Here is a 24,313-nt window from a genome sequence, read left to right on the forward strand (position 1 = left end):
TCTATTTAAAAACAGTGACACAGAGCTCCCTGAGGGGAGCCTGCTTCTCCCTCTGCTTATGTCTCCGCCTCTGTGTGTCTCTCATGAATAAATAAAACCTTTAAAAATTAAAAAACAAAACAAAAAAACAGTGACACATTTTGATATTAGCTCTAAGCAAAATCCTCACAAAGCGATTGCTAAATTTGGAAAGCAGAGTAATTCTTGAACAAGTGCACCTTTTTAAAATTGCCTCTTTATGAAGTTTCTGTTGTCAAGATGAGTCTAAAATAGCCACATACTCAAAATTTAGCCACATACTCATAGACCTATCCTATTTTCACATACATAAATGTGTATGAAGGTCTGAGTATGAAGTCATCATTAGGGCATTTATGAATTAAGACCCTTCTATTTGTCATCCTGTTTTTATAGAATAATGACTTTTTAACTTATTACTGATGATTTTTATGACCATGGTCAGTGATCACTATTGAATAATAATAAGTTCCCAAATTTAAATTGACTATTACTACTATATGTAGAATCTTAAAATGAGTAAGGTATTTAAAGTTATTTTCCCAGATCCTACTCTTTTAACATCCATGTGGGAAGATAAACTATTACATTTTGGGCAGGTGTAATAAAGTGCTTGTAATTTAATGTGTGCCCAAATCTGCCCCCATGTATAGTCTATTAATCTTATGTTTACCCTTCACCTGTTGGGCACAGAAATTTAATCTCTAGTCTATTCACGTACTCATTTCATAGGGCTGTTACAACAAATTAGCACAAACTTAGTGGCTTAAACAACAGAAATTTATTCCCTCACAGTTCTGGAAGCCTCAAGTTGGAAATCGAATTGCTGGCATGACTACACTCTCATGCTTCTGCCAGCTTCCAGGCCCCTTTGGCTTATGGCCACATTACTGTAACTTCTGCTTCTGTTGTCACCTTGCCTTCTCTATGTCTTCTGTTCTGTGTCTTTTATAAGGACACTTGCATTGGATTTAAGGCCTACCCGTGTAATCCAAGGTGATCCTCATTTCAAGATCCTTAATTACATATGCAAAGATCTAAGAAAGTTTTCCAGATCAGTCCTTCATAAATTCTAGGGATTAAAACATGGACATATCTTTGATATGGCCACCATTCAGCTCATCACAACATAATATAGCCCTTTGTATATTCTAAGACCTAATCAACTTATCATGGACTTACCCTTGCAACCACCCTCTCCTACAAATTTTCTCCTATTTTAGGATAAATATACCCTTTTCCAATTACTCTTTTTATGAACATAGTTTTTAAATTCCTCACTGGCCTCTTTGCCCCATTCTGTTTTCTTCATAGGCTCATAGTCCATTTGGAGTTAATTAAAACACCAGTTCTTTTTCATAGCAGTTACATTGTTAAGATTATCTGTCTTATCTTTTTTTAAGCTGAATTTCTTTATATTGCTTATTGTAGTTATGCTCTTATTGATCAAAACAGTCGAGCAGAAATAGCACTGGACTAAAAGACCTTGATTCTGATTATTTTCTCTCTCTGACTAGCTGTGTAACATTGGATAAGACTTTTAACCTATCACTTTCCTCAACTGTAAAACATAACTTCAAGTGTTCAGGTAGTTAAAATTCCTAGTCCTGCTGTTCTGTGCCAATTTTTGAAATACGCTTTAATGAAGCATCAGATGTGTCTTTGGTGGTAAGGGCTTTATAGACTTCTATAATAATCCATTTTTTCTTTTAGCTTCACCCACTATTGATTTACCCTCTGGTTTGGAGATTTCTTATGAGAATATCCTAAACAGTAAGAATGTTTTTCCCTCATTCCCTCCCTGAAGGTATGAAAGCTGTTGTAAATGCGTTATCTTCTGCTAAAACCAAAGGACATCCGTTAATATATCCCTTCTTCCCAAATCAAATCCACAATAACTGAAATTTCACACATCTTTGCTTATTAACCAATGACCTTAATTCACACAAATTGCTCCAATTGACTGTTGAAAATTTTTCAGAGGATTTCCATTTCTATTCTTTCAGTTTGTTTGCCACATTATTTTATGTTTTATTTTTTCTCTTTTACTTTATTCTCTCAGTAACTGATTTCCTGTGACATGGTTATCTCATTCTATTGATCGTAATAGTTTAATCATTTAGGCTTGAAGTTGGTGCTTTTGACAACTTCTCCTGTTTCAGTTTTATTGTTATCTTTTTTCACTGTACTTTTGTTCTGAGTAAATGGCTCCATCGATTTTCTTTTTGCCAGAATAATTTCTGTATCCTTTTTTTTATTAATATGTTGACTATTCCATTTAACGTATATTGCCCAGCACAGCTCCTTTCCTCCAGACAAATGATACTACTACCTTTTCTTGTATTGAACTGTGTTTGACTGTCTTCTGGCCCAGTTGTCAAGCAATCAGATTAATTTTTACTTTAACTGCAAGTGTTACTTGAGTAGCTTTTAGTTATAGAGTAATAAATTCTGTAACCCTTCCTATAATTTACCCATAGAATTTTCTCCCATTAACATTCTCTGTTAGGCTGTAAGTCCATGATTGCTGATGATCAAGATACTTGTGTAGTGAGGGAAGGAATGGGCATATACATTGTACTCATTTAATTCTTGTCTGTTTCTCCTAAGCCAGGGAGCTGTTCTGTGTACTAAGTTGTATTGATATATAAGATTTAGTGCTCCTATTCCTACTGAAGGATACTCTTCTAGCAATGGAGTGGGGAATATAGTTATTTTATATCTAGTCTCAGGAAAATGCCCTTCAGAGCATCACAGCCTCACCCCTTCACAATTATTCTCTCAGCGATCTCTTAACTAATTCGACTTGTTGGCATATATATACTTCACCATACATACCTATGTCCTTTGTAATTCATTGAGTATAGTATGAGTGTCACTTTGGCCCTTCCTTTAAAATGTACCTTCCTGATTAGAACACTTTTTCTATGGGAAAGGCTGATTTGATTTTCACTGCAATTCCTAAACATAAAATGCTATGACTTTTTTGGACATATTTATGGACAACCTATATATTTTCATGAAAAGTGATCATATAAATTTTTACTTCAAAATCGAAAGACCAAGGAACAGACAGGTAACATTAATTGTGAACATGATTATAAAGTTAGTTCTAACAACTGCTACTCTAGCCTGCATCCTTTGAAGCCCAGGTGAAAGGAGCTTTTTCATTAAAACTCTTAGTTTTTCTCTCCCCATTTAAGTTCTATTTTTTCTCTCTATACCCCAAAGGAAATGAACAAATCTTAGAAACAAAAGGCAACTCTTCATGAAGTGACATTTGCTTTATATGTAAGATGACTTAGCTAATAGAGGAATAATCCTTATTTTAAAGATTATAATTTGATTTTTTAAATTAAAGTATAATTGACCTTACTGTTAGTTTCAGGAGTATATCATAGTGATTTTATATTTTTATACATTACAAAATTATCCCCACAATAAGTCTAGTTACAGCTATTACCATACAAAGTCATTACAATATTATCAACTATAGTCCCTACAGCATACATTCCATTCCCATGACTTATTTTATAACTGGAAGTTTGTACCTGTTAACCCTCTTCACCTATTTGCCCAACCCCTCAACCCCTACCTCCGCTAGTAACCAAGTTTGTTTCTTGTATCTATGAGTCTGTTTCTGTTTCCTGTTTTAGATCCAACACAGAAGTGAAATCATACAGTATTTGTCTTTGTCTGACTTACTTTGCATAATACCCTCTAGGTCCATCCATGTGGTTGTGAATGGCAATATTTCATTCTTTCTTTATGGCCGTGTATGTGGCACACACAACAGCACTTCTGTATCCATTCATCTGCCTGGGTTACTTCCATATCTTAGCCATTGTGAATAGTGCTGCAGTGAACACAGGGGCACATGTATCTCTCCGAATTGGTGTTATTGTTTTCTTCAGATAAATACCTAGAAGTGGAATTGCTGGATCCTGTGGCAGTTCTATTTTTAATTTTTGGAGGTCCTCCTGTACTGTTTTCCACAGTGACCGCTCCAGTCTGCATTCCCACCACCAGTGCGCAAGAGTTTCCCTTGTCCACATCCTCCCCAACGCTTGTAATTTTTTCCTTTTTGACAGTAGCCAATCTGACAGGCTTGAACAATTTGATTTTAATGTGTGCTAGATATAAATAACAAGCCCAAGAAGCTTATAATTTCATGATATAACTGTCATTTTTTAAGTGAACTAAAGATAATTTTCAAAAAAAAAAAAAAAAAAAAAAACTATTTCTAATAGCATAAAATGGCCGAATCATGAGCAACGTATCTAAAATCCACCTAACCTACTTCTAGCTATTTCCATTTCTTCTTTTGATACAATAATCTCATATTCACCAGTTTTCAGACTTTGGAATAATCTCTGTTCCCACCATTCTTTTTTTTTTATTCCTTAACCATTTCCATTTACCAGGCCCTGTGTTCTCTCATTTTGAAATTGCTCTCTGATTCTCCCCTCCTACCCCATTCCATCTTTACCTTGTTCACACAGTCCCTTTCCCTTCCTAACCTGTCCTTCCAGGTGCTACCATTCTCCTCCTCAAATACAAGTTTGATTGTGTTACTCTGCTGAAAAGGCTCCCTAGGAGCTTTTGGATACTGTCTTAACTTGATGAATAAAGCCCAGTAAGATCTTCTTCAAGCCTGCTGTGCTGCCCATCTCTTCTGCTTTCCTCTCTGTTTCTTATACTTTCACCCTTTTAGACTTCAGTGCTGAGAGTCCCCCAAATGTTCTGTATTCTCTTAATTTTCCTTTTGCACATGCTGTTCCCTTTGTCTTAAACGCCCTTTCCTCCTTCCTCTACTACTTAGCCAAGTTATTGCCTTCTTCTAAGAACCTTTCCTGACCCCCTTCCATCCTTCCCAGGCCCACCTACTGCCTTGACCAAGTAGGAACCTTCCTAAGAGTTCCCAGGGGGATTCCTCCAAAACATTTACCAATCTTTACCATATTTTGTGTTTATATTTTATCTCCTTGGTAGAAAAAATAGCATGAACTTTTGTGGTAGTACCTTGTTTGTTCCCTGACCCTGTTTCTTTACTACCAATTTGAATTATTTATGTTTCTGAGCTATAATGGGTAGTTTTAGAAAATATTTAACTAGTTACTTTTTTGGCAGGTATCGAGCATATAGAAGGTATTCATTAAATATACTGTGTATGAATATGAACCAAGTGAACAGTAATCTGAATTCCCTAGCTTACCATTTAAGGTTTTCCAGTGGCCACTGCCTGTTAAATATGGAGGAGACAGATCGGGTGCCATGGACTCAAAACAGCTAAATTTAGTGTTTTGTTATTTTAGTTTTCTTGTCAGCCCTTTTAAGAAATATAAGCAAGGGAAAGGCAGGTATGGCGATCCATGTCAGCTCTTCTGTGTACGATTTTTAGGATTCCTTTGAGCCTCAGTTCCTCACGAAGACAACAGTAGTACTTCATGACAGATCGTGAGGATTCAATGAGATACTCATTTTATGAATGGAGCCATATAATCAACAATACATTAAACACTCTTTATAGAGAGTACACTATCCTTTGCTGGTCTGGTTTCTGCTTCTTCCAGATATACACTATATGAACAAATTCAGAAAAGCTTAAAGTTCCTTTGAATTGAAGCTACCACATCGATACGAGATCCTGCTTTTACATCAACCTTATTTGAACCAAAGTTTAGAAGGAAAAAACTGGGGCATCAATAATGTCGGAAACCCTGGGCATGGCTTCCTAAGTATATTCAGTTACATGCAGCTAAAAATGTACAGGATCCTATTATGTTGTGAACTATTCTGTCTCAAAGATGTATATTTCAGAACCAGTTCTTTTTAAAAGCTCTGCTCAAAATTTCCTCTTGGTTATTGGAAGTGAATTGCCCATTTTGTACGATGGAGCGATTATTTCTTAAATGGCCCCTTAGGAGCAGTATAGTAAATTATTTTCAAAAAGTGAGTGATGTATGCTTGCTGCACCGAGAAGATCAGACCCATTACATAATATTTCATTCTGGCAATAAAAATCACAACTCCAGGCCTAATTTGTCGGGTTGTTTTCTTTTTTAATGTTACGTGCAAGTAAAAAGATATAAAGAACATTATAATTATAGATAGATAAAACATCTCTCATTTGAGTTGGAAAAAAGGCTGTCTATAAAAGGATTTCTCAGTTTTCCAAGGAAAGAGAAAACTAAAGACTCTTCTTATAAAGTAGTATTTGCATTGTCACAGGTCCAGCTTCTTCTGAGCTAGAAAATTGTATGGTCAAGCCCCTGTAGAAATGTGGCGGCCAAAGATTTCATCCTGTGCGTCCAGAATTCTGCCACTAGGTGGTGGTAGAGTCACGGTTACATTTAGTCAACAAAGGAGATGGGTGATTTTGAGTCCTGGTGGTAGCCAATTAACCACCTCCATTCACGGAGATAAATAACCAGAAATTATAAACGACTATTTTTACAACAATAGAATGTGTGTTAGGCTTCAGGAACTGTTAAATCTAGGAATTTACAAGAGAATTTAAAAACCGTCCTCTCTTTTCCGAGTTGGAATTTTTTATACAGCTTCTCTATAAAGTTGTCAGTCATTGAACTCACCACTTTCAAAGGCAGCCTTTTCCATGCATGACTATTTCTTAGCACTACGGAGTTCTTCTTTATCTTGATCTAACCCCTACTTATCTCAAACTGCTTACTCCTTTTGCCACATTCTGTTTCATTGTGCTAAGCCCCTCTCTCTTTCCCCTACCATTCTTCTCTGCTACCTGCTGGGTACTGGGATCTGGTACTTCCCCATTTTCAAGCTTCTGGTTATTCACTTTTGTATCTTGAGGCAAGCAAAAGGTGGTGGAATTAAATAATCAAAAGGAAATAGAGCAGTGTTCATTTTGTATTTTTGTAGCATTGTTTCTTCCACTAATTAATTCACTATTGACTAGAAACAGTATTTCAAGTGAGTAAAAAGCTGATAAAATCATCAAGACAACTTTAAGATTATAAATTCATGGTTAAAAGGAGACAAAAGAAATTTGCCAATTGGGATGGATATTATAGCATTGAAGACAAATGGAAGAACTTAGGAACTGTTAAAGATTTAGCAATTAATTTTGTTCCATTTTTTCAGATTACACTAGATGTACTGGCTGATATGGGCCATGAGGAGTTGAAAGAAATAGGCATCAATGCATATGGACATCGCCATAAATTAATCAAAGGAGTAGAAAGACTATTAGGTGGACAACAAGGTAAGCTATTTGGGGGAAAAAAATAAATTTCAGAAATTAGTGAGACAAGTAAGTTGTCAGGACTGACATTAGAGCTCAAGTTGTTTGAACCCAGAGCTCATAGGCTTGGCTGGTGTAGCACTTCCTGCCTGCCCCCACCCCTCACCCGATACTTTATACAGTGAATCTCTGGAATCTACACTTCTGTCCTTTCCCACTGCTGTCAAATCCAGTATAGGTCACCTAAGCCAGGCCACTGCCATCTCTCCCCTGGACTGTCACAACCCATCTAACAACCTCCAGCTTATCTCCGAGCCTCACCTTTGCCTCTCCTCCTCCCCCACCCCCATTCCTGCCCTGCACTGCGCACAGAAGACTCTTTGAAATGACTCTATGATCATATCACTCCATTGCTTAAAGCCTTTCAATAGAATCCTGTTGCTTTTAGGATAAAATCAGACATTTGTAACATGGCTTTTCATAATCTGACCTCTCTCTGACCTCATCCTGAACCTTTCTCTGCCGCCACAACTGGCAGCTCAGCCTTTTTTCCACTGTACTTTGCTGTTACAAGCCTGCTATCTTTCCCCCTTGTCAGCCTCCATGTTTATCATTTCTGTGTTCGCTAGAAGTGCTTTCATGATGGGAAAGCAAAGGGAGAGAAAGGGGAAAACTTGAATTAGTCTCTGCAGAGCCAATCAAATTGTGAGAGTGACATGAAACTACATGTTAGCAGCTTTTGAGCTTAAGGCTTGCTTATTTATCTGCATTTAATTAACAAATGCAATGAAATTAACAAGAATAATCTATTTTAAACTTACGAGTGACCATTTCAAGCCATCTCACAGAATTTTTATAGGCTAATTCTTAGACCTGACTACATTGTGATTACAGTGTGTTTCTCTTTGATATCAGACATAGCTTCATGTATATTTGTGATTGAATTCAGTTCAACAAAAAATGTTGAGCCCTGCTGGGGAACTCTGTAAGAATAGATAAAATTAATCCCCAAATGCCCTCTCCATTACTTCTCTTGTCTTTGGATGTACTTGTTCAGTATAACCTTATATATTAGGGTCACATTGCAGATAATTTGACTTGTTCCAAAATATCAATTATTTATAACAAAGTTTTCCTAAAAACTGAGCCGGAGTAGTGTGGACTTTAATATTATTAATTTTTCTTTCCTACAGGTACCAATCCTTATTTGACTTTTCACTGTGTTAATCAGGGAACTATTTTGCTGGATCTTGCTCCAGAAGATAAGGAATATCAGTCAGTAGAAGAAGAGGTAATGTACATTGAAATTTTTAATTCTGATGAGATGAGCACTGGGTATTATATTATATATTGGCAAATTGAATTTAAATAACATTTTAAAAAATAAATTAATTATAAATCCAAAAAAAATTTTTTTTAATTCTTTTTTCCTGAAATCTGTTGTTAAGCCTGTTTTTTTTTCAAAAGAGGTAAACTTGTCTTACAATGACTTAGGGTCAGTCACCTATCTGTTATTCTAACTCCCTTAGCCATTGTGGTAGCATATTGCCCAAATTCAGATAGGACTATGAATTAGGACTGTGCCACAGTGTTTTCATATCAGAAACCTAGGGTTTCCAATGGATAGACCACAGGTGTCTTTTCATCCTGGAAACTTTCTTGAAACTATACAAGTAGGAATCTTATTAGAACTATTTTCTAATGTAGTTAAAATGCTACCAAAGAATGACAGGGAGTGAGCATCTTGCCTCACAAAAAGCAAATACCTTCTTGTTTTTATTTTCATGCAGTTATAACATGTGACTATGAAATAATATGCCTAATTTTCCTGTTTCTTTCTGAAATCTGCCTCATAACCCAAGTCACCTTTCATGTCTTCAGTCACTGTTAAAGCACTGTAGTAAGGCTGATGGATGACCCTCCTGCCAGACAGACACCATAGAAATTCCCTTCCTCCTGCTGGCTCCGGCTTCATTTCTTAAGCAGAATAAACAAAGTGCCTGATGGCATTACCACAATAAATAAGCTGCCTAACTAATTCCATTATTTTGCAGAGAAAGGCCTGCCTGCCTCTTTTTGTTTATTTTCTGCCTTTTAATTAGAACTCACATTATTCTCATCCTGGGAAGTCAGGACCATTATCTTGGGGTAGCTTTTCAGCTCTTGCCTGGCCAGTCTGTCAGGGAAGTATCTCATCTTCTAGTGGCTTACTGCCTAATCATTCTCTTAGTGATTAGCAAATTTGGATGATAATGCCCAAAATGTGATGAATAACTTCATAAATAGAGCAGTAAGATAGAGAACTCTTTTGAGTCAATTCTGTGAGAAACTTGGGTCTTCAAAAAATTTTACCATTGCATAATTCTTTTGAATTTGGAGAGCAGATGAAGAATGAGTACTGCTCATAAGAAAGTGTTTCCACTTAGTTATGTGTCATATCCAACTTCACATGGTCTGCAGATACTTATTGAGATCCTGAATTGAAGAGCTAATATTTCACTGAGGGAACAGAAATTTATTGATTTATAAAAAATTCTTTGTGTTTTTTGAGCATTTGTTTAGTGAGTATTCATCAAACGTGAGGAGTTGTAAGTTTGACTTAATTTGTATTGCTTCTCATTATCAATAACAAAATAGTAATGTAGATGAATTACTGTGATGTTTTATTTCTGTGTCTCCCCATTGTGTTTACAAGAAAATCTTTCAAAGCTTTTACTAGAAAATAAAATGCAGAAAAATATTTATGTCATGACTATTTATTTTCTTATCAGAGATACCCACTAAACTTTGTTGAACAATTTATATAGTCAACTTTTATTTATTAGTGCTGAGTCTGAGACTCATCAGTAAAACATTATAACAGAAGTGAATGTCTTTAGAATTACATACTGGCATATTTTCTGAAAATTATTTTGTTCTATAGATGCAAAGTACAATTCGAGAACACAGAGATGGTGGTAATGCGGGTGGCATCTTCAACAGATACAATGTCATTCGAGTAAGTTTTTAAAAGTTTAGGGTGAAAATTGGATTGCAAAGCTTGCCTGAAAAAAATATAGACAATGATAAATTTGCTCTGAACATCATATTTTTAAACTGTTGAGATAATCAACCATCTGTTGCCTGGCAGTCAGGTGTCCCTTTCCTCTAACCCTTCCAGACCATACTTCACCTGAAACAGAGACTGGGTGGAAACAGAAAAGCTACAGACAGAGGGCTAGATCCGCTGGGGTTGGTGGTACAGATACAGTGATGAGACCTAGCTCACCCACAGATTTAGACCAGAGCTGACAGTAATCTTTATCACCACTTCCGAGTAGCATTGAGGGCCTGGATTTTCAATCTGAGTCAGTGATTATATCAGAATGTACATATCTCTTAATCTCAGTATTTTAATTTATAATATGGGGTAGATCTGTTTTTTTTAAAGGAGTATCATAAAGATGAATAAAATACGTTGAAAACTAGATTAACCCTTGGAAGTTATACCAGTGCCCATCAGAATTCCCTGGAGAGCTCTTAGAGTGCTTTTAAGAGAATGCAGCTTTATAGGCCTCTGTATCCTAACACTCATCAGGTCTGGGAGGAGTCTAGGAACAGCTTTCTCTTTTCTTTAATTACTCAAGTTATTTTGAGATACAACCAGATCTTGTGCAGAATAACAAAAGCCATAACTGAAAATGTTGTCACTAAAAGCCAGAATGTTAAGTTAGTTACACTGCCCTGGCAACTTTATCACTTTTAAATAATGTTTTAAGCAAACAAAACAAAAACTAAGAATTTAACCTTTCTGAAAGAAAACATACTTTTCATTTTATTCTTTACATACTTTTCATTTTAAATTATAAACTGCCAATTAACATTTATGTCACTAATTTGCTTCTTTCTTCCTTATCCTTAAAGATTCAAAAAGTTGTCAACAAGAAGTTGAGGGAACGATTCTGCCACAGACAAAAGGAAGTGTCTGAGGAGAATCACAACCATCACAACGAACGCATGTTATTTCACGGTGAGTGTCACGGCCATCATTATCTCTCAGGCTTTCGCAAATTTCAATAAAGTGAAAAGCCTATCTTGACTGTACTAGTGTTGTGCTAAAAATGGTTTAATTTTTTTTTTTTTTTTAATTGTGTGTTGGTTCCAGTTTGCTAATGCATTGCGTGTTAGTACAGGCTCTCCAGGGCATGCAGAATGAAAAGAACTTATCTGGAATGGTTTCAGAACTTGTATTGCAAGTTGAGCCATCTAGATAGTGAAATATTTTTATTGTAGTTTAGCATAATTGTTTCAGTTTATCAGGATATCTGTTTTGTGTAAAGTAAGATTGAGTGTAAAATCTCTATTTTTAAAGTACTTTGCTATCTTTTTTTCCTCCTTTTTTTTTTTTAGGGGGATGGTGGAAGTAGAGGTGGAGGGGCAGAGGGATAGAGAGACTCTTAAGCAGGCTCCACACCTATCATATAGCTTGACACAGGGCTTAATCTCACAATCCTGAGATCATGACCTGAGCCAAAATCAAGAGCCGGATACTTAACTGAATTGGCCACCCAGGTTCCCCTCACTATACTTTGCTATCTAAAATTTCATGCCGGGGATCCCTGGGTGGCTCAGCAGTTTGGCGCCTGCCTTTGGCCCAGGGCGTGATCCTGGAGTCCCAGGATCGAGTCCCATGTCAGGCTCCCAGCATAGAGTCTGCTTCTCCCTCCTCCTGTGTCTCTGCCTCTCTCTCTCTCTCTCTCTCTCTCTGTCTATCATAAATAAATAAATAAATCTTAAAACAAAACAAAACAAAACAAAACACCTTCTTTAAAAAATAAAATAAAATAAAATAAAATCTCATGCCATCTGCAAAATCCATATTGCATTCTTGCTTGGCGAACACTGGGTCTCTGCTAAGATTCTAGTACAAGATAATAGTTTATGTATGGTGGACCATCATACAACTTCATTTTTATATTATTAATAACTTAATATTAACCTGCCAAGTGCAAATAGTTTGCAGTTAATTGAGGTTCTAGAGAAGTATTCAAAAACGGATCTTATTATGTTTCTACTTTTAGGTTCTCCTTTCATTAATGCCATTATTCATAAAGGGTTTGATGAGCGACATGCATATATAGGAGGAATGTTTGGTGCCGGGATTTATTTTGCTGAAAATTCCTCCAAAAGCAACCAATATGTTTATGGGATTGGAGGAGGAACAGGCTGCCCCACACATAAAGATCGGTCATGTTACATATGTCACAGGTGAGCATCTTGCCTTTTGTGATTTATCTCCTCAGATCATGAATCAAATTAGTTTCTCAGGCTCTGTAGAAGTCACAGGTTATCCTCAGTGTTACTCATAATGAGTCACACAGGTTTGGGATTGGATAGGAATAGTTGATCAGCCTCTGCCCTAAAGGAGAAGTGACAACAGAGCTAATAGCAGTGCTAGTAAAAACCAAATACATGTCAGCCATTCATAGATTATGATGAAACTCCCTCCATCTTGACTTTCTCCCTCAGCTTCTCTTGCCTTGCTTCAGATTCAGGAAAAAAAAAAAAAAGGTTGACAATTATTTCTGTTGAAGAATCTCTAGCTTGAGACACATTTGAACTAAGACACACAATTTCTATAAACAAATTGAATCTTTAATTTGCTTCTGATGTTGCTAGCAGTGCTTTAAGGCAGGATATATAATTAGCCTTGAAAAGTCCAATTTCAGAATATTAACTTTGGACTTAATAGTAAGCAAATGAGTATTAGGTTTTTAAATAGAATTTTAAAATTCCAAGAGAATAATGGTATATTTTCTCTGAAGTCAGTGAAAAAAATACCATTCTCTTCCCAGCCATTGGAAAAAATACAAAAGAATTGTACATCAAAGATTGCAGTCAATTGTATTTTTCTTTAAATTAGCCAGACGGAAAATCAGGTTACTTAGAGATCTTGTAATTCAGAGGAAACCTCAGTAAGACCCAGATAACCTTGAAATTCATTATAGTTGTTGACCATAAAACTTCCTGCTCTACATTACTTTATGAAAAACTTACTACCATCAGCAATTCTATATTGGGTGCGGTATGTCCAGAAGGAATGTTCTTTCTATTAAGGCTGCTGTGGTTAATGACACACAAAAGTTTTGCAGGTTACATATCCTGCAAAAACTCTTTGTCGCTGCAAACCTATCCTAAATAAGCAATACAAGTGAACGTAGGTGAAGATTAACAATTGCCCACTACATTTAGACATAAAAGTTTAGGTCTTAGCCAGGATTTCCTAGGAAGCAGAGCCTGAAGCAAAAGCTTATGTACTAGTGCCTTTTTGGCAAGTGCAGTGTCACAGAAGCAGGAATGGGGGCACAAAAAGAAGTGAGGTGGAGAAAGAAGCAGAGCAAAGACTGAGGTGCATCAGTGAGTTGGCCTATTTCACAAGTGCAGTAGGTTGCTCAGTCCATGAGACAACTTCAGAGAGGCTGTGTGAACGACTGCATCTCAGAGTAGTACATCATGGGAAACCAGAGCAGAATTTACCTGCTAGCTCCTGTCTGGCACTGGTCACCATTTGCCCCACAGGGCATTGGTATCTTGCCACTTGGGGCTGCTGCATCTGCAGAATGCAGCACAATACACAAGGCTAGCCAGTGAGCAAGGAGAAGCCAGTACTCTCCACCTGCCTGCCTGCAGCGCACAGCTTCATGGGCCAGCCCTGCATCTTATCTCCCTGTCTCCAAGCAACATGGAAGTTTGGGGGCAGAAAGCAGAAGGCAGGAGGCAACAGCCTGTCAGATTAAACTCTGTGTGACATATGGACTTGGAGTAGCCATTGCCGTGGGCCCAGTGGGCTGAGCGGGCAGGTCCAGTGACACTGTGGTGCTGTCATAATATGGAGACGGAGCTCAGACATCTTCCTCTAATGTAGATTAATTGGGGTGCCTGGGTAGCTCGATCAGTTAAGCATCCGACTCTTGATTTCCGCTTACGTCATGATCTTAGGGTCATGAGATCGAGCCCCATGTTGGGCTCCGGGCTGAGCGTGGAGCCTGCTTGAGCTTCTCTACTCCTCCCCATCCCCCACCACTTACTCACATGTGTGCGCCCTCTCTCTGCCTCTCTCTCTTCTGGGACCTATAGAGGAATGCAGCTGATACCAACCCAGCACCCAGGGCCATCAGTAACGTCATGCTAAAAAAGCCAGCCCAGGCAGGACCCAATTATACTGGGACTGGTACAATTTTAACTCAAAATAATACCTCTGATAATGCAAAGATCATACTCTATTACTAAAAACAAACTATTTGACTGAATAATAACTATTTTACACATTTAACAGTATGATCGATGTCACTGAGTAGTTAAAATGTTTGTAGTTTATATTAAAGGTTTGCAAACTTTTATTTTAAAGGGCCTCATAATAAATATTTCAGGCTTTGCAGGCCATATGATCTCTGTCACAGTGACTGGCTCTGCCTTTGTAGTGCAGAAGTAGCCACAGAGGGCATGTAAATGAATGTGTGGCTATGTTACAATAAAATATTATTTATAAAAAATAAAATATTATTTACAAAAACAAGAGTAAACCCTATCTTGATTTCATATGCTCCTGCCATCTGTGTATTTGCTTCAGTCTCCTCCCGTTCATCCTCACAAGAACTCACTTTGTGCTAGTATTTCTCTTTTCCCTCTAGTCAAAACTTGCCAGGTATTTTCTGTCATTGATTTGGTAACTACACCAAAACTACTTTAGATTAACTATTGAGCCTGTTTATGGTAAATCAGGATATCAAATCCCATCCCATCCCATCCCATCCCTAGTCAAATTTAAAAGGGACATTTTAAATAGCTTGCCTTCTATTAAATATTTTTTGGAAATCAACAAACCTAACCATTCTATCACTCTAAGATTTAATGCTTCCTTCAAAAGCATTGCTTCTGTTTTTTCTTTAGGCAAATGCTTTTCTGTAGAGTGACCCTTGGAAAATCCTTTCTGCAATTCAGCACCATGAAAATGGCTCATGCCCCTCCAGGACATCACTCAGTGATTGGGAGACCAAGTGTGAATGGGCTGGCATATGCTGAATATGTCATCTACAGAGGGGAGCAGGTATGGTACTCATCAAATAAGCATAACCGAGCTACTGAACATGTCAGTGCAGAGAGCAAAGAGCAGCTTCCATTTAATGAATTTTCTTTATGGATGTACTTTGTAACAGGCTGGTCACAGGAGTTGAATCTCTGTATTTCTGATCATGGGACTTAACGTGGAACAATAGCTTTTTGAGTTGTAAAGCTGCAGGACATTAAATTTCTGCCAACTGCTTGAGGTTCTAAAGTAAAATTATCAACAAGTGAGAAAACTTTCCATCATTTTTCAACCCAGTTCTTAACTCTGACAGTAGTCTGCTAAATGCTTATTGATTTATCTAAAAACTAAGATCAGTTTGTCTGAACTTAATTTAGTTTCAAATGGATACCTTAACTACTCTGACCGAGAAGAGGGGGGGAAGGAGAAAGCAGGAATTAACTAAGTACAAGTAATGTATGAAAACAATATTTTATTGTATGCCATCAGTCTTGGGCCAGGTAAAGTGTGGAGAAGCAGTAGGAATTACACACAAATCTTGAACTTCATTTAGTAGATGTGTTGATTGTGGTGGTCTGGGCAAAGCAATGAAACTCCTTTAGGTGTATTGTAGGTTTGAGCAAATGAGTAAATGTGTTGATGTTTGATTTGGAAGCTGGGATTCTCATGGTGGAAGAAGGGACGTACAGATATGCAATGGAAGGATGGTAAGAATGTCTGTAGAGATGGACTGAAATTGGGGTTATCAATAGGAGCTCATCATTTCTAACATAAATATGTATGTGTAAGCACTTGTAAATACAGGTAGGTATAGGTATGTACGTAAGAGTATATGTAGACATGTGTATGCATATGAGCATATATTATATGTTTCTTAGCACTGTCTGCTGAAAGCAGGGAAATCCCAATAACAGTGATCACACCTAGACCAAATCTTGGTCTTTAATACCATTACCCACTGAAAGGAACCCAGGCTCTTTGGAGAAACAGCTAATTCCAGGGCTGAAGCAGAATGGGCACCAGGTGAGCTGGGAACATCCGAAAAATAATGAAGTATTCAAAAAAAGTGGTAGAGGCATGTCACAAGAACACACAGCCAGCAGGACCAGGGTTCCCACTGGCCAATTCTGGAACAGTTTGAATACGAAAATAAATATAGTAATAAATTTGAAACCCCACTGAAAAAAATAGGAATTCATGATTCTATACTGATAACAAATAGATAAATAAGTAAATAAATAAATTAAAGGGCAAGAAAGGCTTTTGTTTACAGTAGAAAGCCAAGGGCACATGAGAAGATGTGGAAGGAGTACTGGATTTGGAAAAATCATCATCTTGGGACCATTGTGACAATCATAAATGGAAGCTAAATCTAGGAGATAATTTTGATTTTTTTAAAAAAGGATATTTGCATGGTCTTATTAATGACAAAGGGGAAGAAAACAGTATCTATATATTGGAGAAAGGGGGCCATGCCTTGACCAGATGATCAGAATTAACATGACCAATAAAGGACAGATAGACATGGAGTGTGCCTCAGATATGATATTCTGAGAAGGGCACATCATCATCTATGTAATATTCCAGCCAAAAGTGCATAACCTTGGTCTAATCAAAGTGAGAAGTGTTCTGTTTTTAAAAATGTGGGAAGACTGGCTTCTTCAAAAAAGTCAATATAATAAAAGAGAGAGAAAGGCTTTCAAAACTTTCCAGATTAGGGTAGCCCAGGTGGTTCAGTGGTTTAAGTGCCCCCTTCAGCCCAGGGTGTGATCCTGGAGACCTGGGATCGAGTCCCACATCTGCCTGCCCTGCATGGAGCCTGCTTCTCCTCTGCCTGTGTCTCTGCCTCTCTGTCTCTCACGAATAAATAAATAAAATCTTTAAAAAAAAAAAAAAAACTTTCCAGATTAAATGAAACTCAGAAGACAGGACAACTAACTTAAGGTCCTGCCTCCCAGTTGGATCTGGTATCAGAAGAGAAACAACATTATTAAATCAACTGATAACATTGGAATATGAATGATAGGTACTATATTAGAGTATTATAGCAGCATAAAATTATAATATTGATTCTGTGCTTATGTAAAAGAATATCCCTATTCTTCGGAAATAAATACTGGCATTTTGGGGGATAAAGAACCATGATGATATATATAACGGTTACTCTCAAATGGTTCAAGAAAAATATGTGCCTGTGTCTGTCTCCCTAGTATAATATATGGAGGTAGGATGAAAGTGTACATGACAAAACAAAAGGGGTAAATAAAAGCTTAACAGTAGACGGATATAGGTAAAGAGTATACAGGTGTTGTGGGTACCATTATAATTTTTGCAACCTAACACATAATTTTGCCGTTGTTTCCAAATAAAGAGTTTAAAAACTGCCAAAGAACAAATTTGCTGAAAGTTTTGTTTTAATCAGAAACTTCAGACTTCTAGAACAAATGCTCTGTCTTTGATTCAGGAATTTCACTTTTAGAGATATGTATTTGGCATAATCAGTAATGACCACCAAAAAATCTTTTAAAAACCTATAAGGATGTTCATCACTGTCTTAATTACTATAATGGAAAATTTAAATAACCTAAATATTCAACAGAGAATGATCAAATAAGTATTAGTATATATATGCCTATGTGTTTTTAAAAATACATTTACATGGTACATGTTAAACACAATCAACCCCAACTTAAAAGCAGTTATCCCTGGGTATTGAGATTATAGGTTATTTCATTTTTCTTCACCAGACACTTTTCAAGATTTTGTAAGTTACCTGTGGCATGATCCCTGGATCCGGGATCAAGTCCCACATCAGGCTCCTTGCAGGGAGCCTGCTTCTCCCTCTGCCTGTGTCTCTGCCTTTCTCTCTCTCTCTTTCTCTCTCTCTGTGTGTCTCTCATGAGTAAATAAATAAAATCTTTAAAAAAAAAAAAGTTAGAAAAAAACCCAAAAATAATAATAGGTTTACATTTCTGATATTTGCTGAGCATTCAGTCATTTCCTAAGTAATTTGGCTTGATAACTTGATTAGGATCTCTTGCTAAAAGAATTTTAGAGAATGATGTGGTCTAAGTCTATCTGAAAGAAAAAAGTTCCTCCAAAATGAAATGCATGTAGTATTTGTTTTACTTCAGGGGAGCACCCTTATTCTTCCCATGTCCAGATACACTTGCCCACATGAATAGTGTCAACTATAATGTCTAATTGAGTCATTTTTCTGTGAGCAATTTCTCCTAAAGTTTTGTTGAAGTTTGTTTTGCTAACATAATTCCATTCCTCAGAATTAAGCCTTAAATCATCCTTCTCCCATAATATTCACACTTTCAAGAACACACAAATGTTTTATTTGGAGGGTTGATTGGAGGAATATTATTCATTATTGGTGAGGTTGTTTCTTTCTCTAGAATTGGAAAGATATGTTCAAAATTATGCTTGAAAGAAAAGTGGGTCTTTTTTTTTTTTTTTAGATGTATTAATTTTGGAGAGAGAGAAGGAGCATGCAATTGGGAGGAGGGGCAGAGGGAGAGAATCTCAAGCAGACTCCCTGCAATGGGCTTGATCCCACAACCCTGATGTGGGGCTTGATCCCACAACCCTGAGATTATGATCTGTGCCAAAATCAAGATTAAGACACTCAACCAACTGAGCCACCCAGGTGCCCCAAAAGAAAAGTGATTCCCCTCTTGCACTGTTGGTGGGAATGCAAGCTGGTACAGCCACTCTGGAAGACAGTGTGGAGATTCCTCAAGAAGTTAAAAATAGAGCTACCCTATGACCCAGCAATTGCACTACTGGGTATTTACCCCAAAGATACAGATGTAGTGAAACACCTGCGTCCCAATGTTTATAGCAGCAATGTCCACGATAGCCAAACTGTGGAAGGAGCCACGATGTCCTTTGACAGATGAATGGATACAGATGTGGTGTATATGGTATGTATGTGTATGTATATGTATATGTGTATGTGTGTGTGTATATACACAGTGGAATATTACTCAGCCATCAGAAAGGACAAATACCTATGTTAATTTACGTTAATATGGATGGAATATTTACATTAATGTGGATGGAACTGGAGGGTATTATGCTGAGTAAAATAAGTCAATTTTGTCTTTCAACAATTCTATGGTTTCACCCATATGTGGAATATAGGAAGTAGTGAAAAGAACCGAAAGGGAAGTTGCAGGGGTGGGGGGACTGAGTAGGGAAATTTTTCTTTTTTTTTTTTAATTTTTATTTATTTATGATAGTCACACAGAGAGAGAGAGAGGCAGAGACACAGGAGGAGGGAGAAGCAGGCTCCATGCACCAGGAGCCCGACATGGGATTCAATCCCGGGTCTCCAGGATCGCGCCCTGGGCCAAAGGCAGGCGCCAAACCGCTGCACCACCCAGGGATCCCTGAGTAGGGAAATATTGGAGAGAAAGACAAACCATGAGAGACTCTTCACTCAGAAACAAAGGGTTGCAGAAGGGGAGGTAGGTAGGGGGATGGGGTAACTGGGTGATGGGCATTAAGGAGGGCACATGATGTCATGAGCATTGGGTGTTATACTACATGTTGGCAAATTGAATTTAAATTTAAAAATTAAATAAAAAATGGGTTTTTATTTCAAAAAGACAACTGGTTTTTATTTAGTATTGGCTGGAGGTAAAATGTCAGGAATAATTTTGTAGGTTGTACTTTAGACATAAATTAAATTAGACATAAAGGAAAGGTATTCTCTGGTCATTAGTTGTACAGAGATTTAGCCTTAATTTTACTGAAATGATAGGAACAATGCAGTTATTTCAACTGGGGAATAGAAGATTATACAGTAATTTATAGGATGAGTTTTTAATATACAAAATTAAGAGACCATGATTCTTCTCCATCACTATGAAGAATAAACCGAAAGCATTTGAGTTTATTATTTTTTAAAGAAACAGATGAAATTAACTTTTTTTTTTTTTTAAGTTTATTTATGATAGTCACAGAGAGAGAGAGAGAGAGAGAGAGGCAGAGACACAGGCCGAGGAAGAAGCAGGCTCCATGCACCGGGAGCCCAACGTGGGACTCGATCCCGGGTCTCCAGGATCGCGCTCTGGGCCAAAGGCAGGCACCAAACTGCTGCGCCACCCAGGGATCCCAGCATTTGAGTTTAGATGGTAGCAGTAGGGATTTGGGTTAAGAAGAGGTTCCCGGAAGTCAGTTGCCTAGAATTGGTTGTTGAATCTTTTCTTATAGGAACATTAAAAAAGAAAAAAAATTCTATGCTTTTCTATCCAGCAGGGATATAAAGTGACTTGACAGGAAATAATGTTTGTTGGTTGATCCTGAGCCCTTCTAATCCTGCAGTTAAATAACTCCCTTGCCTTAATCCCTTTGGACTTTGATGTCATTAATCAGTATCTCAAACTGTATATACCAGTAGTACAGTAGCCTAATCACTAGAAACCTAGTACACTCAGATAAGTACCTATAAGTGATTTATGCCACTGGAATCTTAGAATCTGCCTCACTAAAATTTACATGTGAGAGGGATCTCCTTAAACAGTTCACTACCAAAATTTAAATGCTGGCATTACTTATTTGCTTAAGCAAATTTTCTGCAAGAAAAAAAAAATGTGTCATACAAAGTATGATAGACATTAAATTTCACTGGGACAGAAAAGTAGGAGTGTGCTTCACACTTTTTTTTTTCTCTTGGCACATGTCAACTTGGGTTATTTTTTTTAATTCCTCTTTTTCTGAGTCTGGTTCATCCTCCCAAGCAAGATTGGAAGCTCCTTGACAGCAGGGCCCTTATCTCACAGCAGAGTGCTTTATACACAAAGACACTCAATATATGTATATTGGTGATGAATAAATACTGTTCTTGACCTCTAAACCATCCAGGTGACTAGTCAGTTTTTCCATTTTTCCAGCAGCATTTGAACTTTCTCAAGAGTTTTTACACCCAGCTCTAGATTTAGATTGGCTGACTTTGCTCATTTTAGTAACTTAACCAAAATGTCATTTAAAACCATTTCAAGAGACGCCTGGGTGGCTCAGCAGTGGAGCGCCTACCTTCAGCCCATGCATATTCCTGGAGTCTGGGGGGTGGAGTCCCATGTCGGGCTCCCTGCATGGAGCCTGCTTCTCTCTCTGCCTATGTCTCTGCCTCTCCCTGTGTCTCGAATGAATGAATGAATGAATGAATGAATATCATTCCGAGAATTAAGCAGTGTTCAAAATGTAATAAAACTACAAACTGGGCAGCCCCGGTGGCGCAGCGGTTTAGCGCCGCCTGCAGCCCAGGGCGTGATCCTGGAGACCCTGGATCGAGTCCCATGTCAGGCTCTCTGCATGGAGCCTGCTTCTCCCTCTGCCTGTGTCTCTGCCTCTCTTTCTCTCTGCATCTCTAGAAATAAATAAATAAATAAATAAATAAATAAATAAATAAATAAATAAATCTTTAAAAAAAAAAACTACAAACTTTTCAGTTATTGAAGCTTCAGATTGGAAAGTCAAGAGAGATGAAGTATGTTAGTCATGTTACTCCAACTCTATATACTAAGAAGATAGAAACCATTGTTCTTTTTAGATCAAACCAGAGCAGCCTAGAATTTTGAGAAAGAATATTATGAGTAATAGTGTTTCCTGGCATGTGTGTGTACAGATAGTTAAATCTTTTTAAAACAAATTTACATCTTTTGTTCTTTTTATTCTCGTTGAGTTCCCCTCAAAACAGACTTATCTTTAATGGACCATAATAATAATGTTAATAGTAATAACTTACACATACTAGATTCTTACTATGTGCCAAACCTATTCTAAGAACTTTGAATTTAATCCTCACAAAAATCTATTACTGTTCCCATTTATAGGTGAGGACATGGGACCTATATAACAGTTTCTGCCTCCTAAAATCAGGGGTAAAATTAGAAAGAAATAATTCAGTCTATCACATGTTTATTTCTTCATTTTAAATACTGGGCAGCCCGGTGGCTCAGTGGTTTAGCGCCACCTTCAGCCCAGCCTAATCCTGAAGACCTGGGATCGAGTCCCACGTTGGGCTCTCTGCATGGAGCCTGTTTCTCCCTCTGCCTGTGTCTCTCCCTCCCTCTCTCTGTGTGTGTGTCTCTCATGAATAAATAAGTAAAATCTTAAAAAAAGAAAAAATTAGGGATGCATGGGTGGCTCAGTGATTGAGCATCTGCCTTTGGCTCAGGGTGTGATCCCATGGCCCCAGGATCGAGTCCCACATTGGGCTCCCTGGGGGGAGCCTGCTTCTCCCTCTGCCTATGTCTCTGCCTCTTTCTGTGTGTATCAAATAAATAAATAAATAAATAAATAAATAAAGCCTTAAAAAAAAAAAAGAAAAAACTAAACATCCCAGGGTTTTGTTTTTTTTTTTTTTTTCATTTTTATTGACTGTATCCTCTATGCTATACTTCTTATCCCCATGACTTACTCGTTTTAAAACTAGAATTCAGTCTTAATCCCTATACCTATTTTGCCCATCCCACCTCCTTCCCATCTGGCAAACACCAGTGTGTCCTCTGTATTTATGAGGTTGGGAGGGTTTTTTTGTTTTTCGTTTTTTGGTGGGTTTGTTTGTTTGGTTATTTTTGTTTAAGTTTCTTTTTAAGTTTTTATTTAAATTTCAGTTAACATACTACAGTGTAATATTAGTTTCAGGTCTACAATATAGTATTTCAGCACTTCGTACATTACCCTGTGTTCATCACAAGTACCATCCTTAATCCTCATTAACCATATAAATCCCATCCCCCCACCCACCTCCCCTTTGATAACCATCAATTTGTTCTATATAGTAAGAGTCTGTTTCTTGGTTTGTCTCTTTCTGTCTCTTTTTTCCCCTCTGTTTTGTTTCATAAATCCTACATATGAGTGAAATCATATGGTATTTGTTTCTCTCTGACTTATTTTACTTTAGCATTGTACTCTGTAGCTCCATCCATGTCATTGCAAATGTAAAGATTTCATTCTTTTTATGACTGAGTGATAAACTGTGTGTGTGTGTGTGTGTGTGTGTGTATACACAACCTCTTTTTTACCCATTCAATTGTTGGACACTTGAGCTGTTTCCATGTCTTAACTACTGTAAATAATGCTGCTGCAAACATAAGAGTGTATGTATCCCTTTGAATTAGTGTTTTGTATCTCCTAGGTAACCAACTATTGTTGGATCATAGGGTAGTTCTGGGGTAACCAGCAACTGCTGAATCATAGTGTAGTTCTATTTTTAATTTTTGAGGAACCTCCATACCATTTTCCACAGTGGCTACACCAGTTTGTGTTCCTACCAACAGTGTATGAGGGTTCCTTTTTCTCCACATCCTCACCGACACCTATTGTTTTTTGTGTTTTTTATTCTAGCCATTCTGATAGGTGTGAGGTGATTATAGTTTTGATTTGCATTTCTCTGATTATGAGTGATAATGATCATCTTTTCAGGTGTCTGCTGGCCATCTGTATATCTTCCTTGGAGCAGTGTCTGTTCATGTCTTCTCATTTTTTTAATTGGGATTATTTGTTTTTTGGATGTTCAGCTATGTAAATTCTTTATGTATTTTGGATACTAACCCTTTATCAGATATGTCATTTGCAAATATCTTCTCCCATTCCGTAAGTAGCCCTTAGTTTTGTTGATTGTTTCCTTCACTGTGCAGTGACTTTTTATTTTGATGGAGTCCCAATGTTTTATTTTTGCTTTTGTTTCTCTTGCCTCAGGAGACATAGCTAGAAAAAAGTTACTACAGTCAATGTCAGAGACATTACTTCCTGTGTGGTCTCATAAGATTTTCATGGCTTCGGGTCTCACATTTAGGTCGTTAATTCATTTTGAATTCTGTTTTATGGGTATGGTGTAAGAAAGTGGCTCAGTTTCATTATTTTGCATGTTGCTCTCCAGTTTTCCCAATACCATTTGTTGAAGAGACAGTCTTTTTCCCATTGGATCTTCTTTCCTGCTTTATCAAAGAGTAATTGACCATATAATTATTGGTTTATTTCTGGGTTTTTCT

The 24,313-nt window shown here is 37.3% G+C and overlaps 1 protein-coding gene across 1 annotated transcript in view; it reads left to right on the forward strand.

The window, feature by feature from the left end:
- The window catches only part of TNKS (tankyrase), a 204,394-nt gene that overhangs the window by 176,133 nt on the left and 3,948 nt on the right, over positions 1-24,313 (forward strand). The window contains exons 21-26 of the mRNA XM_077848997.1: positions 7,138-7,258; positions 8,431-8,528; positions 10,161-10,235; positions 11,141-11,246; positions 12,298-12,484; positions 15,167-15,323. Of these exons, the coding sequence (XP_077705123.1) occupies positions 7,138-7,258; positions 8,431-8,528; positions 10,161-10,235; positions 11,141-11,246; positions 12,298-12,484; positions 15,167-15,323 (744 nt within the window). The remainder of the gene's footprint in view (positions 1-7,137; positions 7,259-8,430; positions 8,529-10,160; positions 10,236-11,140; positions 11,247-12,297; positions 12,485-15,166; positions 15,324-24,313) is intronic.

The sequence above is a fragment of the Canis aureus genome, chromosome 15 (genome assembly GCF_053574225.1).
Source record: "Canis aureus isolate CA01 chromosome 15, VMU_Caureus_v.1.0, whole genome shotgun sequence".
Classification (NCBI taxonomy): Eukaryota; Metazoa; Chordata; class Mammalia; order Carnivora; family Canidae; genus Canis; species Canis aureus.